This window comes from Mustela nigripes, chromosome 13, assembly GCF_022355385.1.
Source record: "Mustela nigripes isolate SB6536 chromosome 13, MUSNIG.SB6536, whole genome shotgun sequence".
In the NCBI taxonomy this organism is placed as follows: domain Eukaryota; kingdom Metazoa; phylum Chordata; class Mammalia; order Carnivora; family Mustelidae; genus Mustela; species Mustela nigripes.
In genome coordinates, this window is record NC_081569.1 from 44315546 (window position 1) to 44333232 (window position 17687).

The 17687-nt window shown below is 46.7% G+C and overlaps 1 protein-coding gene across 5 annotated transcripts in view; it reads left to right on the forward strand.

Moving 5' to 3' along the window:
* The window catches only part of ZNF609 (zinc finger protein 609), a 230098-nt gene extending 214666 nt beyond the window's left edge, over window positions 1–15432 (forward strand). For 4 of the 5 annotated variants that reach the window (XM_059372246.1, XM_059372248.1, XM_059372249.1 and 1 more), the window contains 7 exons: window positions 4567–4654; window positions 5331–7671; window positions 8682–9048; window positions 10470–10645; window positions 10876–11092; window positions 11575–11653; window positions 11960–15432. In XM_059372246.1, the coding sequence (XP_059228229.1) occupies window positions 4567–4654; window positions 5331–7671; window positions 8682–9048; window positions 10470–10645; window positions 10876–11092; window positions 11575–11648 (3263 nt within the window). In that variant the 3' untranslated portion in view covers window positions 11649–11653; window positions 11960–15432. The remainder of the gene's footprint in view (window positions 1–4566; window positions 4655–5330; window positions 7672–8681; window positions 9049–10469; window positions 10646–10875; window positions 11093–11574; window positions 11654–11959) is intronic. The other variant, XM_059372247.1, reaches the window with a different exon arrangement.
* Window positions 15433–17687: the final 2255 nt, after the last annotated feature.

Here is a 17687-nt window from a genome sequence, read left to right on the forward strand (position 1 = left end):
TTTATTTTATTTTATTTTATTTTATTTTATTTTATTTTATTTTATTTTATTTTATTTTATTATTGAGAAAAAAGGCACACGTGAGAGCAGGTAGGTGGAGCGAAAGGGACAAGCTGACTCTGCCAAGCATGGAGACTAACAAGAGGCTCCATCCCACAACACGAGATTAAGACCTGAGCCAAAACCAAGGTTCAGATGCTTAACTGAATAAGCCACCTAGGCCCCTTGGAATTTTTTTTTTAAAAATAAAAAGAAATCATAAGAGAAAATACATTTACAGTACTGTACTGTATTTTTTTTTAATTTATTTATTTTGACACAGAGAGAGAGATCACAAGCAGGCAGAGAGGCAGGCAGAGACAGAGAGGGAAGCAGGCTCCCCGCCAAGCAGAGAGCACGATGTAGGGCTCTATCCCAGGACCCTGAGATCATGACCTGAGCCGAAGGCAGAGGCTTAACCCAATGAGCCAACCAGGCTCTCCTGTACTGTATTTATTTAAAAAAAAACAAATGTGCAGGCACCTTAGTGGCTCAGTCAATTAGTCAGTTAAACATCACATTCTTGGTTTTGTCCAATCCTTGGTTTCAGCTCAGGTCATCTGCTCAGCAGGGAGTCTGCCTGAGAGTCTTTCTGCTCCTTCCCACACTCATAGGTGCTTGCACATACATGCTCTCTCTCAAATAAATGGAGAAATTTTTAAAAAGAATAAATCCATGGGGACGCCTGGGTGGCTCAGTTGGTTAAGCAGCTGCCTTCGGCTCAGGTCATGATCCCAGTGTCCTGGGATCGAGTCCCACATCAGGCTCCTTGCTCGGCAGGGAGCCTGCTTCTCCCTCTGCCTCTGCCTGCCATTCTGTCTGCCTGTGCGCTCTCTCTCTCTCTCTCTCTCTGATAAATAAATAAAAAATCTTAAAAAAAAAAAAAGAATAAATACATGTATAAGGGGACCCATGCACTTTAAACCTTTATTGTTCAAGGATCAAATATAATTAAATATCTTTAGAGAAATAACATTATTCTATCTATGAAACAACAGGATGCCTTTTTTTAATAATACAGTAGTAAAAATGGAAATTTCAGAATATAATTTAGAACATGAAGGAAATCCCTTTGAATATAAAATACAGACAAAGGAGTGGAAAACAGGAGTACGAGATAAAAAAGAGGATTAATCTAGAACATCCAGCTTCTAGAGGAACAGAAATTCCAGTGAACAAAAAGAGGGGGCAAGTAATTGATAAGGTGGGAGAAAATTAGTGGCCATATAGTAGATTTGAATAATATCATTCATTTATAGAAAACCCTAAAACTATAGAGTGCACACTTTAAGATACTACTTTCAGGTGTACATGGAACTTTCAAGATAGTTCATATTTCAGACCAGAAGTTCTCCAAATTTGAAAGGTTTGAAATCATACCAGAGTATGTTCTCTGCCACAAATTGTATTTGAATCAAATTATATTGGAAATGAATAACAGAAAGATATCGGGAAAGTCCCTAGATAGTTGGAAATTTGACAACAATTTTCTAAATAACCCAGAATCAAAAAGGAAATCACCGGGGAAACTAGAAGATCTTTGGACCTGAATGATCGTGAAAACATATCAAAGCCTGTGGAATGCAGCTAAAATAGGCTATGAGGGAAATTCATACATTTAAGTGCTTATATTTGAAAGGAGAAAAGATCTAAAATGGGCTAGCAAACCTGTGCACAAAGGGCCAGGTAGTAAATATTTTAGGGTTTGCAGGCCATGCAGCCTCTCTCTCTGTTGCGTATGTAACTCTGCCTTGCGGCCTGAAATCAGGCATAGACAGTGCATAAATGAGTAAGTGGGGTTATGATTCCAATAAAACTTTATTCAGATCACATAACATATAATTTCATGTAACATAAAATGTTATTCTCCTTTTCATTTTTTCTACCATTAAAAATGTAAAAACTATTTATAGCTTGTTAATGACTTCAAAGTGTCTCGTGGTATAATGTTATTGACTTTGTGATAAAACATCAGAAGCATAAACTGTAAATATTTGACTTCACTAAAATGTGGAATTAACCAAAAATACTTAAGAGGATAAATAAGCCACAAAAACAAAATTAAAAAGTTGTTTTAGGGGTGCCTGGCTCAATCAGGAGAGCATCTGACTCTTGATCTCCTGGTCATGAGTTTGAGCCCCATGTTGGTTATGGAGATTACTTAAAAAAAAAAAGTTTTATACCAGATTGAATTTCAGATGGATCAAAGATTTAAAGATAAAAAAATCAAACTATACTGGGTGCCTGGGTGACTCAGTTATTAAGCGTCTGCCTTTGGCTCAAATCATGATCCCAGGGTCCTGGGATTGAGCCCCGCATCAGGCTCCCTGCTAAGTGGTTGTCTGCTTCTCCCTCTCCCACTCCCTTACTCCCTCTGCTTGTGTTCCTTCTCTTGCTGTCTCTCTCTCTGTCAAGTAAATAAATAAAATCTTAAAAAAAAAAAAATCAAACTATGAAAGTACTAAAAGAAACCATAAGAAAAAACTATTAATGAAGTGATGGAATAAGGAAAACCTTTTGAAATAGGACAAAAAACTCTAAAGCTATAAAATAAAAGACTGATAAGTGTAACAACATAAAAGTCAATAATTTCGGGGCGCCTGGCTGGCTCAGTCAGTACAGCATGCAACTCTTGACTTCAGTGTCATGAGTTTGAACCCCACTTTGGATATAGAGAGTACTTAAATAAACCTTCTTTAAAAAGGTTAATAGCCCGGGCACCTGGGTGGCTCAGTGGGTTAAGCCTCTGCCTTCGGCTCAGTTCATGATCCCAGGGTCCTGGGATCAAGCCCCACATCAGGCTCTCTGCTGAGCAGGGAGCCTGCTTCCCTTCCTCTCTCTCTGCCTGCCTCTCTGCCTCCTTGTGATCTCTGTCAAATAAATAAAATCTTTAAAAAAAAAAATGTAAATAGGGGTGCCTGGTTGGCTCAGTCAGTTAAGCATCTGCCTTCAGCTCAAAGGTCATGATCCCAGGAGCTGGGATCGAGCCTGCTTTGGGCTTTGTGCTCAGCAGGGAACCTGCTTCTCCCTTCTCCCTGCTTGTGCTCTCTGTCACTGTATCTGTCGCTCTCAAATAAATAAATCTTTTTTTTTTTTAAGGCAAATAATGTCTACAGAGCATTAACCACCATTAGCACATGACAAACCAGGGGGAAATACCTGATTGTACAACAGACAGTAGGCTTATTTTAGTATATTAAGAGTTACAAGTAAGTAAAAGACTACATATTTCAGTAGAAAAATGAGCAAAGGATTTGAACAGACAACTCAGGAAGGAAATACATCTCATAATGTCTTAAAATGATATGATATACAGACTCATGATAAGAAACATTAAATTAAAACACTCTTTTTCTCCTATCATGTTGCCAAAGATCAATAAGTTCGAGAACACCGTGTTGCCAAAGGAAAAGGACAGCTGGTGTTCTCATGCACTACTAATGGGTGTATAAATTAGTATATCTTCTTTGATGGCAGTTTGGCAGTATTTAACAAGATCCAAATACAAGTGCTCTATGATTAACAGTTTTACTTACAGGAATTGACCTTACTGAAATACTCATATAAGTAAGATAAAACATTTGTACAAGATCATCCATTTAGTGTTATTTGTAGTAGCAGAATGGTGACGCAACCTAAATGTCCATCACCAGGGGTCTGATTAAATAAATTATAGTATACTTTGAAATCATTCCAGTGCAGCCATTGAAATGAAGTAGTTCAACGTGTCCTGATATGGAATGATCCAAAGTATGTTTAGATGAAAGAAGTACAGAACATTGTTTTTGCTACCATTTGAGAAGAATGTATATTTGTTTATATTGTATATATAAATGTGTATTTGTTTATAAATGTGTAAAATCTCTCTGGAGAATTATGTGGATCCATGGATGTTTCTGGGTAGAGGAACTAGAAGGTTGAAGAACAGTGACAGGAGGGACACTTCATTTATATTGCAATTTGTTTGCTAGCTTTTGAATTTAGAAGTATGACTATATTATCCATCCAAAACCATTTTTAAGTAATATGAACAAGACAGAGTGTTCACTGTGATATCATTTGAGTGCAATGCTCAAAATATCCTAAATGTCCATCAGTAGGAGAACTTGAAAACTGTGGTCAAATCATAACGTACGTGAGCACATATATGCTCAGTCGTATGTGAGCACAGTTAAAATAAGTTAAGCTTTTCATGTCAGCATAGATACATAGATACATCTCAGATTTGTAATGTTAATGAGAAAGGTAAGTTATCAGCATGATCCCATCAATAGCGCTTTTTAACTGTGATTTTTATTCTTTAAAAGAGAATTCTGATGTCAGTATGACACTAAGTCTTATAAATCTATGGAGCTGACTAGGTAGTTCCCATAGTGATATTTTGGCCCAATCCTGTGTGTCTCATGGGGACCCAGAGCACAACCTAAACCCTCCTACAGGAGCCAGAATCCTCCTCAAAAGAAAAACACTCTTGTCTGTGGCCAGCAGGGTTGCTCTTGTCTGTATCAGAATCTTCTTGTCTTCCAGGGATGTTGGTGGTGAATGTAACGTGGAGGAACAAGACATATGTAGGTACACTTCTTGACTGCACGCGGCATGATTGGGCACCCCCCAGGTAAGCATTTTACAGTTTTTTGGCGCATATTAGTCTCAGCCACCCTAATCAGTGATCCCTTATGCCTTCATCCTGTTAGAGCTGGATCGCTTTTAAGACACCCAGCTTTTAAAGAATATGATAGTGTTGGGTTGAGGGAAGGCACTCTCCTGCTCTGGCATTGAAGAAGAATAAATGAATTACATGTTGACGGGTGGGATAGGCATTGGGGAGGAGATCCTGTTTAAGCCTTTGTCTGGAATTACCTTGAGACCAAGTCCACCCAGTCTGCCTGTAGGTAAACAAACAATCATTGATGCTGCTTTTTGATGGTAGCCATCTCCAAAGAGTTTAAACTCAGGAACATTTTCATTTTTATGAACACTAGACAATGTGGGTTTCACAAGGACCCTTTCTGCTTGGCATTTCAGTAAATGGCACTTTACATCTTATTTGTACCCAGTTTGCCAGGATTTGGGGAACCCAGATGTTGGGGAATGATGTACAGCTAGCAAGCAGATAGCATCCTAGGAGCTTACCATTTAATGCAGTTCCCATGCTTTCAAAAGTTCCTTTAACAAATCATATCCATTGAAAATGATAGTACCATCTGGACAGTTCTTCTGGAGGCAGCTAAACTGGTTTGAAGTTGTTTTCTCTTCTTAATAATATCCTGTTGTGTTTGCCCTTTGCCAAGGTTCTGCGACTCCCCCACCAGTGACTTGGAAATGCGCAATGGCCGGGGTAGAGGCAAACGCATGCGTCCCAACAGTAACACACCTGTCAATGAGACAGCCACGGCCTCCGACAGCAAAGGGACCAGCAGCAGCAGCAAAACCCGAGCAGGAGCCAATAGCAAAGGCCGTCGGGGCAGCCAAAATTCTTCAGAGCATCGCCCACCTGCCAGTAGCACCTCTGAAGATGTCAAGGCCAGCCCTTCCTCAGCTAATAAGCGGAAAAACAAACCGCTTTCAGACATGGAGCTGAATTCTAGCTCAGAGGACTCCAAAGGGAGCAAGCGTGTCCGTACGAATTCCATGGGCTCAGCCACTGGTCCCCTCCCTGGGACCAAGGTGGAACCCACTGTTCTAGACAGAAATTGTCCCTCCCCAGTCCTGATTGACTGCCCCCACCCAAACTGCAACAAAAAATATAAGCACATCAATGGACTTAAGTACCACCAAGCCCATGCCCACACAGATGATGACAGTAAGCCGGAAGCAGATGGAGACAGTGAGTACGGAGAGGAGCCCACTCTACATGCAGACCTTGGGAGCTGCAATGGTGCATCCGTCTCACAAAAAGGTTCCTTGTCCCCTGCCCGCTCAGCTACCCCCAAAGTTCGGCTCGTAGAGCCCCATAGCCCTTCTCCTTCAAGCAAATTCAGCACAAAAGGCCTCTGTAAGAAAAAGCTGAGTGGGGAAGGGGACACAGACCTCGGGGCCTTATCGAATGATGGCTCTGATGATGGACCCTCAGTAATGGATGAAACAAGCAATGATGCCTTTGATTCTTTGGAAAGGAAGTGTATGGAAAAAGAAAAATGTAAAAAACCCTCCAGTCTGAAGCCTGAAAAGATTCCTTCCAAAAGCTTAAAGTCAGCGAGGCCTATTGCCCCTGCCATCCCCCCACAGCAAATCTACACCTTCCAGACCGCCACCTTCACAGCAGGAAGCCCAGGCTCCTCCTCAGGCTTGACCACCACAGTGGTCCAAGCCATGCCCAACAGCCCCCAACTCAAACCTATTCAGCCCAAGCCCACTGTGATGGGAGAACCTTTCACAGTCAACCCTGCCTTGACTCCAGCCAAGGACAAGAAAAAGAAAGACAAAAAAAAGAAGGAGTCTTCAAAGGAACTTGAAAGTCCTCTGACCCCTGGGAAAGTGTGTCGAGCAGAAGAAGGCAAAAGCCCATTCAGGGAATCATCGGGAGATGGGGTGAAGATGGAGGGGCTCCTGAATGGCTCCTCAGACCCCCACCAAAGCCGACTGGCTAGCATCAAGGCAGAAGCTGACAAGATCTACAGCTTCACAGACAATGCCCCCAGCCCTTCCATCGGAGGCAGTAGCCGCATAGATAGCACCACCCCTACCCAGCCGCTGACTCCCTTACATGTGGTGACCCAGAATGGAGCTGAAGGCAACTCAGTCAAAACCAACAGCCCTGCGTACTCTGACATATCTGATGCTGGGGAAGATGGGGAGGGCAAAGTGGACAGTGTCAAATCAAAGGACCCTGAACAGTTGGTTAAGGAAGGGGCTAAGAAGTCACTTTTCCCCCCTCAGCCACAGAGCAAAGACTCACCGTATTACCAAGGCTTTGAGAGTTACTACTCTCCAAGTTATGCACAGTCCAGCCCCGGGGCACTGAACCCCAACAGCCAGGCAGGCGTGGAGAGCCAGGCTCTGAAGACTAAAAAGGATGAAGAGCCTGAGAGCATAGAGGGGAAAGTGAAGAACGATATCTGTGAGGAAAAGAAACCAGAACTGAGCGGTTCCAGCCAGCAGCCTTCAGTCATCCAGCAGCGTCCCAACATGTACATGCAGTCCCTGTACTACAACCAGTACGCCTATGTGCCCCCGTATGGCTACAGCGACCAGAGTTACCACACCCATCTCCTGAGCACCAACACGGCCTACCGGCAGCAGTACGAGGAGCAGCAGAAGCGGCAAAGCCTGGAGCAGCAGCAGCGGGGGCTCGACAAGAAGGCTGAGCTAAGCCTGAAGGAGCGGGAGGCGGCACTCAAGGACGAATGGAAGCAAAAGCCGTCGATTCCACCGACTCTTACCAAGGCCCCCAGCCTGACGGACCTGGTCAAGTCAGGACCCGGGAAGGCCAAGGAGCCAGGGGCTGACCCTGCCAAGTCAGTCATCATTCCCAAGTTAGATGACTCCTCCAAACTCCCCAGCCAGGCCCCAGAAGGACTTAAAGTGAAGCTGAGTGAGGCCAGCCACCTAGGCAAGGAGGCCTCTGAGGCTAAGACAGGTGCTGAGTGTGGCCGGCAGGCAGAGGTGGATCCCATACTCTGGTACCGACAGGTAACTGTTCTGGGAGGAAACAAATAGTATTTGATAGGCTTTCTCTCTTCCTCACAAATCAGGGCTCTCTTAGGTGGGGGGATCAGCAGAATAGAGATTGGCAGGAGAAATCTGTAATTTAAAGGATTCTTTACTTTTGTAAATCATGTTCGTGTTTTTAAAAAGCATTTTAAAAAGTAAAAGGTGTTTTTCCCATTTGACAGGAGATGCCCAGGTAAGTTAGCTTGATTTTTCTGGGTCACTTGCAACTTTACTAGCAGAGCCAGGACTAGAACCCAGGTTATCTCAATTCCTAGTCCAGTGTTTCTTCCCCTGTTTGGTTCCTATGGAGTAAGTTCATGGTGATCTATCCATTTCCTAGAGGGAGTTACCATTCAGCCTGAGTTACTTCCTGAAAGATTTTATAGTGGGGACCCTGGCTGGTTCAGTCAGTGGAGCATGCAACTCTTGATCTCAGGGTTGTAAGTTCGAGCCCCACGTTGGATGTAGAGATTACATAAAAATAAAATCTTTTTTAAAATGGTTTTTTAATAGGTAGAGTTAGAACTGAGAACTTGGTCTTACGTCATGTTCTGCTCATGAGACTTAGAAAGTCTTCCCATGCTTCTTGGTATCACCACTAGACCTCCTTCCTCTGAGCTGGGCAGCACTCATGACTCTCTGCCCCTAAGCTTGCTCTTAAGAAGTGAAACCACCTAAAATTCCTTGGAAAAGGAGCAGCTTCTTTTATTCAAAGACTCCTTTCCCCAGAATGCATTTTCTCCTAAAGAAGACCCACTGGTGGATTTTCCTTTTCCTTCCCCACATCTTGTTTCCTCCTGGGCAGGGAGGGAGCAGGCTTTTTAAAAAGGAGGGACCAGAGTTCGTTCTAAATGAAGATCAACAGAGGCCAAGATTTTACCCTGCACTGGTGTCTAGTATTAACCTGCACTGGTGTTTCTCCTGTGACCTTGCGCTTGAAATCTCACTCTCATCTGTACAACACTCAGTGCTCGTTCTGTGATTTTTAGGAAACAGAGCCCCGGATGTGGACATACGTCTATCCTGCCAAGTACTCGGACATTAAGTCAGAGGATGAGCGGTGGAAAGAGGAGCGGGACCGCAAATTGAAGGAAGAAAGGAGTCGGAGTAAGGACTCTGTCTCCAAGGAGGATGGGAAGGAAAGCACAAGTAGTGACTGCAAGCTGTCCACATCAGAGGAGTCCCGCCTGGGGAGCAAGGAGCCCCGACCGAGTGTCCATGTGCCTGTGTCCTCCCCGCTCACCCAGCACCAGTCCTACATCCCTTACATGCATGGCTACTCCTACAGCCAGTCCTATGACCCCAACCACCCCAGCTACCGGGGCATGCCTGCTGTGATGATGCAGAACTACCCAGGTATAGCCCCCCCACCTTCCCACTTGGCGCTCCACTAACTGGGAAAGGAAATGAAACAGATTTCAGAGCCAGAGTTTTCTTGCAGACCCTTAAGGCTGACTGTGCCTGGGACAGATGACCGCCCTGTTTTGTTTGTGACATTCTGTGAGCTGGTCAGTCTAGCCCCAAGCTCCTTGAATGACCCCTGACTACAGTCTGAGGGACCATGTCTCCCTCCCTTGCTCCAGCTTAAGTTTTGCCTCTATAGTCAGTTTTCCTGGATAACTGAAGGCAGAACTCCCTACCACTGCCATCTTCCCTCAGCTGGGATTTTTTTAAACACATGCTCTACACTTTGGCAATGGGTAAGGTATCTTGGGGAATACAAAAGAAACAGAGAAGGCTAGTTCCCTCTTAAGGAGCTTACAACTTAATTGTATTGGGAGAGACACATGGAACAAATAAAATTCAAACCAGGACAATGCATGTATTCATTTAGAAGATCATGTTCAGCTGGAAGGTTGGAAGACAGCGGGAGAGAGGAAGATCTGTTTGAAATCAGTGGGGGAAGTCCAGTAGAAAACATTCAGCTTGGGAAAGATAAGCTCTTGACACTGCCATCCCTGAATTCTTGGGGAGGGGCACAAAGTAGGGACGTAAGTGGTTTTTAACTCGTTACAGGACTGCTCCTGTTCAACTGTACTCACTGCTTTCTGCTGTCTGAAGCGTCATGTGGGATGCTTCTGGGGGCAGAAGAGCATTCTTTTCACTCCCCAGAGCTCCCCCTTCCTTGTGAGAGAACAGCCTAGTCTTGATATCCTGGTCGAACACTGTAAGGCAGACTCTAAATAGCACAAGTAAACTTTTCAAACAGAGATAGGAGATTGTCTCAGCCTGTGGTGTTCCTTCCTCTGCTATTCCATCCATCCACATAAAAATAACACTTACCTTGGCAAGTGCCTGCTGTGGGCCAGACACTACTCAATGACTTGTGTACACGATCTCATTTAATCTTCCCTATGGAATAGCATTAGTATCTTCCTGCTGATGGGAAAGAAACTGAAGCTCAGAAAGGTTGTTACTTTACTTAAGGCTAGCCAGCTGGTCTCGAGAGGTAAATTTGATCCCAAGGTCATCTGACTCCAAATCCTCGGACCTTTCCACTTCACCATAATTTAGCCTCTCCAAGGTGAATCTCTGAGACTGAGGCTCTAGAGTAGTTGATTCCCCAGAAGCTGAGGTCCATGTTCATAATATCCCTTAGCTAGTGTGCCTCTATAGCACAGTAAAGAAAGGACACGCTAATAGGTTCAGCCTGAAGACATCGTGGTAGGAACACCTCTGCCTGTGCCTAGGAAAGCTGATACCTGCCTAATCGCAGTCACTAAAACGAGTTTCATCTGCCACTTGCATCTCTGACCATTTTACTTCTCCTTCCCCAGGTTCCTACCTACCTTCCAGCTACTCTTTCTCCCCATACGGCAGCAAGGTCTCAGGGGGTGAAGATGCCGACAAGGCGCGAGCCAGCCCCAGTGTCAGTTGTAAATCCAGCTCCGAGTCCAAAGCTCTGGACATCTTGCAGCAGCATGCCAGTCACTACAAGAGCAAGTCTCCCACGGTAAGAGGTGCCGGCTGCTAACAAAACCCAGATCCAGGGTCTGGAAGAAGGCGGGCAGGCAAGTTCAGGTCTTAACTACAGTGCAGCCTAGCTGACTTAGCATTGGCTTTACCGGGCATCTCCACAATTCTCAGGTTCCCTGCGTTTGTAAGGAGTCCTAATGTGGACTCAGAGCATCGTGTGTGTGTGTGTGTCTCACAGTAGTGCTTTTGTGTCTGCTTTTTTTCCAGATAACTGATAAAACGTCTCAGGAGAGAGATCGGGGAGGTTGTGGGGTGGTTGGGGGGGGTGGCAGCTGTAGCAGCGTCGGGGGAGCAGGCGGGGCTGAAAGGAGTGTGGACCGGCCCCGCACCTCCCCTTCTCAGCGCCTGATGTCCACACACCACCACCACCACCATCTGGGCTACTCGTTGCTCCCAGCACAGTACAACTTACCCTACGCAGCAGGTAACCTCCTTCCCCTAACTCCTTTTGACTTCGTCCCAGTAGCCTAGTAGTATTGCCCACATCAAGGGACCCCCAGCAAGGATCCTTTTTAATTTTTTCTTGTTGAGCTTCTAATCTGTCCAGATCTTAGCCCCCTGCAGGTAGTCATTAAAGCATAGAACATTTATTTCCTCTCCCGGAACTTAGGGACTTTCAAACTCCTCTAGAAAATTGGCTTTGATATTCAGAAGAATAAGGACCAGGTATTCCATAGCCAAAGAGAAACAAGCAGCTAAAAAATAGAGCCTTGCTATATATACTGTCCGCAGTCACTATATCTGGCCAAGTACCAGATTTTTTTTTTTCTGTCAGCACCCCAAAACTCAGGGAAGCCAGGAATTTAAGGAGAAACTCCTGTTACCCACACCAAGCTTAGAAAGAAAAAGTGTTTAATCAGAGGGTTCTGGGAGTGTTACACTAAACATGTCCTCCTTCTCACTCAGGGCTTTCTTCTACAGCCATTGTTGCCAGCCAGCAAGGCTCAACTCCCTCACTCTACCCACCCCCTCGGAGGTGAGAACGGTAAGTCACTTTTTAATTGGGGACAACACGTAGAGCAGGAGGAGTTGATACCTGGATCACAGAACCCTTACGGAGACTAGGAGTGGGGGTCAGTGGTCTGGAAATGGTGGAACCTTGGCCAAGCGTCTCGTAGGGGTCTCCCAGTCTCTGGTTAAGCCACATACATCCAACAAGCGCTGCCCAACACCAGTATCCCCCAAAAGGCCAGAATTGGCCTCCCCGCAGTTCGTGTCGTCAGAGCGCCACCTGGTGGTTATTATACCAGCAGGCTGAGTGCCTGGTTACCTGTCCATGTTTCCCTTACAGAACACCAAGTGCCCGGATAAAGTCAGCTTCACGGGCCCGGACTGGCTCACCCAAGGAGGTGCCGGAGATGCCATTCAGACATCAGTTAAATGGTGTTGATCATCCTGTTTGCCGTTCCTACCATGACCGAAGGCAGACCCTTGGCTATCTCACCTCCACCAGATCCCCGGACTCCCCGACCCTCCCTCTTCCTCAAGAGCTGGAGAGCTGGTACTTAGCAAAAATATTTATTCTCTCAGCCACGGTCGTGACTATTGTGGCCCATGTGGAGATGAAGGCATGGGGAGGAACCAGGGGAACATGGCCTCAGCCCAGAGAAGTCACTGCTCTGTTCCCCCAAGACCCTGGTCAGCTGCCTGAGCAGTGCCAACACCCTCACCCTCACCCCCAGGGAGGGACTCCCAAGCACTGGGTAAGGTCTGAAGACAGCACAGCAGCCATACCCCTCTCACCGTCATTACCACAATCACCAGATTCCTGCATCTCCCCAGCAGTTTGGGCCCTGGGAACTGGCAGCATGTGGAGGAATTAGAATCTCAGGAAAGAAATTGGGGGCTGTTTTCTCTGTACTTGTGAAAACAAGGTCTTCAAATACGAAGACTTCTGCCCTCACGTGAGCACATATAAATGCTCAGAGCCTAGCCTGGAAAGGAAGACCAAGGCATTTGCCCCACCGTGGCCTTGGGCTGCCCGTCAGGCAGGGGGCCGGGGTCCCAACACCAGCACAGGGCTCCCCAGGCATACTGGGAGTAAGCTGGAGCTGGAGCATGAATGGAGTCTGTGAAACAGAACCTGCATCCTCACGAAGTCCTGCTGCTTCCTAGCCCCCAACTCCTTGCCCTTGTCTCTCTTTCCTCCGGACCCCTTGGTGCCTTTCCCAGGGGGATCCCCATGCTGATCGCTCCTTTTCTTTTCCAATGCTTGGTTCTTAAGACTCAGGCAGGTAAAATAGTATTCCCCCCAGCATGGGGAGCTTTGGAGTCTGCCAGGTCACCTTAGGGCAAGGCCCAGGAGGCAGGCCCTGGGAGCACCCAGCAGTTCTTAGAGATGTCCTGTCCATTCAGCCACCTGAGTATCCTCATTTAGGGCCCCAAATATATACAGCCCAATTGCTCTGTATACAAGTACACGACTTTTATATAGCTCAGTCTATAACCCCGTGTGTGCCAATATAAGCTGTGTATCTTCGTAACACGTTTTTGTTTTAGGGGCCACTGGCCGTGGGAAGGTAGGTGGTCCTTACACCCTGGGATAACACATCCAAGGCATTACGCCTCAGAACCACAGAGTGTACTCAGTGGAGCTGTGCTATGAAGCAGCGGACATTTCTCCTCTCCCCTCAGAAGTGCAGTCTCCCAGTCCGGCTTTATGCTCTCTGCCCTGGGAAAGGGATGAGGATGTGGCAGCTGTATTGGAGTCCCTTCTTCCCCCGCCTAGGGGAAGCTTTAGCTCTTATTTTGCTTTTGAGGTATCATCCCTTTGTTCCCCCCTGGCTATCTTGCCTTGACCTTCTGGATTGAGAAAGACTGACACACACCAGCCTAGGCTTGAGAGGGGTATTTGTGACCAGAGTGCCAAAGCGACCCTTTAAGAGCAAGGACTTGGCTCTGACTCCATTTGGGGCAGGGAGGTAGAGGACAGTAAGCACAATGCCTGGCAGAGGCTGCCTGCCAAGAACCCCAGAGCCCTACTCTGAATGGCTTGGGGTCATTTGCTTAAGAGGAGCCCCTCTGACCTATAGAACTTTCCTCTGGGTTTTCATGTCATTGTTTTTATTCAGGTTGGCTTCTGAGCCCTCTCACAAAACCCACTGTTTTAGACCACTTAGCAGGCCCCTAAGCAGCCTCCCTCGCCCCCGTCATTCCCTCTGCCTCTGCTCACCCGGAGGGCAGTGCTCCGGGCACTGACTTTCCTTTTACCCATAGAAGTAGTTTCTTTGGATGCCTTCACCCCACCTAACCTGAGTCAACCCCACCAGGAGGATGACTCTGAATTTCAGCCTGACGCTGCCCTGCCAGGCTCCTGTGGGGTGGAGCCAAGTGCCCATCTCTGTTCCTGTTTGTTTTTAAATATTGTGTGTTTTGTATCTGTGGCGCTGGTTTACAGCGTGTTCTGTACATATTGTAAAGAAACTGTTGGGAGTAATTTTCTTTCCCGTTGGGCAGGCCTGGCCCCACATTCCTGCCCTTTCCACTTTGTTCTATAACAGAGAAGAGGAACTTCTGTATTAGCAGGGCAGTCTTGAGTTCTGCAGAAGGGGACAGCTTTTCCTTTTCCTTAAAAAACACTTTGGCTCTCTGATCCTTGTATCAAGCCTCTGGAGAAGAGTAGGAGCTGAGCTGCCCAGAAGAGCAGGTGGGAGCAACAATGGCAGAATAGCACTGCCTTTTTCCCAGGCCCCTTTCCTCACCAGGTCCAGTCTTCCCTCCCTGAAACAACCCGAAGCAGCAGCAGTGGAAACAGATCCTTGACCAGTGCTGTGGAGGGACTTGCTGTCTACCTCCAGCCGCTCTGTATGGGGAGGCGGCCCGTGGGTGGGGGTACCTGTGACTTGTTCAGAGAGATGAGACCCTCAGCAAGGATCCCCCGACCCTGCCCCATGAGCAAAGGCTGGCAAAGTGTGCTGTTAAGGGCCATGACACCCAGACCAAGGCTCAACTGTGAGCCACCCCTGCCCAGGCCTTTTCCAAGACCTCATTTGTCAGGGCTCCACCTGAGAAGCTAGAAGGCAGGAGCCTCACCCCCAGCTGGGACAGTCACGGCTTGGAGAGCTGCTCTTCAGGGCTCACATCTCCTTCCTCATTTAAGGTGTGCTGTTTCCTTCACCCCCCTTCCCTGCCTGTACATGTATGTATACATGTATGAAGCTCCCTTCTCTTACCTCATCCCTTCCACACGTCTCCAGGTCAAAAGACCACATGCAGAAGGGTTAAGAGGGCACCCCATGAAATGAAATGGTGATTCTTGAATCTTCTTTCCAGGCTCCAAGGCGAGGGTGAGAGGATGTGGCTTGGGGGTTGGGAGGGTGAGACTGTAGAAGGGCTAGAGTTACTGTACGCAGGCTTTGAGGTCACCCATGTCGCTTATTATATTGTGTACTCTGTCACCATCCCAGTGTCTACTCTCCTGCCCCTGTGATTCAACTGGGCAGCTAGTTGGCCCCATAATTCTGGGCCGTTGTCATTTGTTTTACTACTAGGGCATCCCAGGAAGCTTTCCGATGATCCTCTGCCATGGGCCCCTCCTGGGATCAAGCCCCTCCCAGGCCCCGCCCCCAGCCCCTCTTGCCCCAGCCCACCCGCTTGCCTTGGTGCTCAGCCCCCCCCAATTGGGAGCAGGTTGGGGCGAGCTGGAGGCCCGGGCTGGAGGGGCAGTGTTGCTGTTCATAGCTTTTGTTCCATTGGCGTTGCTCTGTTGGATTTAATTTCAGTCTTCCTGATTCTTCCCTTCTGTAAAGTGTACATTACCAAGTTCCTTGTTTTTTATATATATATATATATATAAATATATATATATACAAACTGTACTCTTTTTGCCTTTGTACATTCAGGCAAGAAGAGAAAATAAATCTTTTTAAGAGACAATCACAAATCTGTGAGGGCTGCTGGTTATTTCTCCTGGAGTTTGCTGCTGAGCTGCTTCCCCCTTCCTCCCCACTCTTCTGTTTTCCCTCAGCTTTCCTGATCTTCCTGGTTCTGCTCCATATGCATCCTCAGCTCCACCTTCCCTGGCTGATGGCAAACTGTTGAATCCAGTGTCCAGACTACCTGCCCTGCAGCCCTCTCTTGCCCAGCAGTGTTTTCCGGCTCAGCCACTGGCTTAGCCAGAGGCTTTGCTCCTCTGCCCTGGTCTCTCCTGTCTTCCCCCTTCGGTCCCATTCACCAAAGTGGCTTCGGACCCCTCGGTACCCTGGGCCCTGGCTCCCGGAGGCCTGGGCTTTGGACACTCACTTGTGAAACTATGCAGCTAGGAGCTCTCCGCTTAAGAGTTTGCACTACTTAAACCTGCCTGGGGGTTAGAACAGATGGTTTTTAGAAGTAAGTAAGCAACTGCCCCCTAACATTCCCCCTGCCAATTCCAGCCTCCAGCGTGCTCTGATCCAGAGCCCAGAGAATCATTCCTGGCTGGTAGACTCCTGTGGCTACCCTATCAGAACAAGGGCTAAGGGTTTAGGAGTCAAGAGCATTTGATCAGAATTTTAAAGGGTAGTACATTCTGACACAGCCCAACCAAACCATTGTTCTGTCTCTTGAACTTTCTCTTTTTCTTCTGATCTTGTCCCCCTTTTTTCTCCTTTCTCTACTTCCTTTTCTTAATTGGCTTTGGAATTGAAGTATATTTTTAAATTATTTGTTGTATTTATTAAATAAAGTTTTTAATGTCCCTGTTCTTAAATTTAGACTTAGTTGCCTTTCACATATCCTCCTTATCCATCAACCCCTCAAAATATACCAAGTTACCTTTTTAAATGGAGTGCAACCTTTGGGTACCAGATTTCTTTCCTGCTGGTGGTCTTATCTGGCAAAATTTCTTTTTTCCAAAGGGAATTTTTTTTTTTTAAGATTTTATTTATCCATTTGACAGAGATCACAAGTAGGCAGAGAGGTGGGCAGAGAGAGGGGGGGGAAGCAGGCTCCCTGCTGAGCAGAGAACCCAACTCGGGGCTCGATCCCAGGACCCTGAGATCATGACCCAAGCTGAAGGCAGAAGCTTAACCCAGAGTCATCCAGGTGCCCCTCCGAAGGGAAATCTTAACAGAACACCTGGTTTTCCAATTCTGCCCTTCTACCTCTAGTTGCATTGAAGTGGATCTACCAGCAGATGGCAGCAGAAACTCAGGCATGTTTCCTGTCCCCTCTGCTTATTTCAATGAAGGACTAGTAAAGGGCTGCCTTTTGTCTTGGTTCTTTATCCCAGTCTTGTAGATTCTCTGGGCGTCTTGTAGATTCTCTGGGCTTAAGTTTACCATGATCCTACACTATATATGAACTTGGCCATTGTCCACGTTCACCTGGACCTCTACTGTAGGTGTCTCACAGTAGTGACCGTTTTCCAGTCCCTGCCTTTATGCTGCCTGTAGGGATTATCTCCTCAGTGAAGGATATCTTTGAGTCCTTCCTGTTCCAACTGAATGTCTAGGTCCAGACCTTCTAATATTGTGGAAGGTGGAGGTGTTACACTCACTTTTAGTAACATGACCCAGTGTGAAAACACAAGTAAGCTCCACACAGAATACTGTGAAAATGGACTAAAGACTCAGAAAAACTAAGGACAGCCACAGCTCAACAGTGGATCATTCCAAAGCTGTAGAAGAACCTGCCCAGCACTTGGGAAAACAGAAGCAAAAGGGGGAAAATGCTACTGTAAGCACCTAAGAAATTAAAAAGAATTTAAAGGGCATCTGGCTAACCCAAGCATGACCCAACATGCAGGTCTTGATCTCGGGGTTTTGAGTTCAAGTCCCATGTTGGGTGTGGAGCCTAGTCTAAATAAAATAATAATCCTAGCTCCCTACAGGGCCACTGGAAGCTTATCAGTCAGCCTGGTGGTACCAGGGGAATGGAAGCCACACCATCCTAGGGAAGGTGTGTGCTATTTCCTTCAAACACCTCCAGGAATAAGAATGTCAGGCAGCTCCATGCAAAAGTCAACTCTGTTTCAGGACCCAGACTTCTGTACTAAAGGAAACACTGCGAACAGCTTGGATCCTGGGGACAGCCTCTATTTT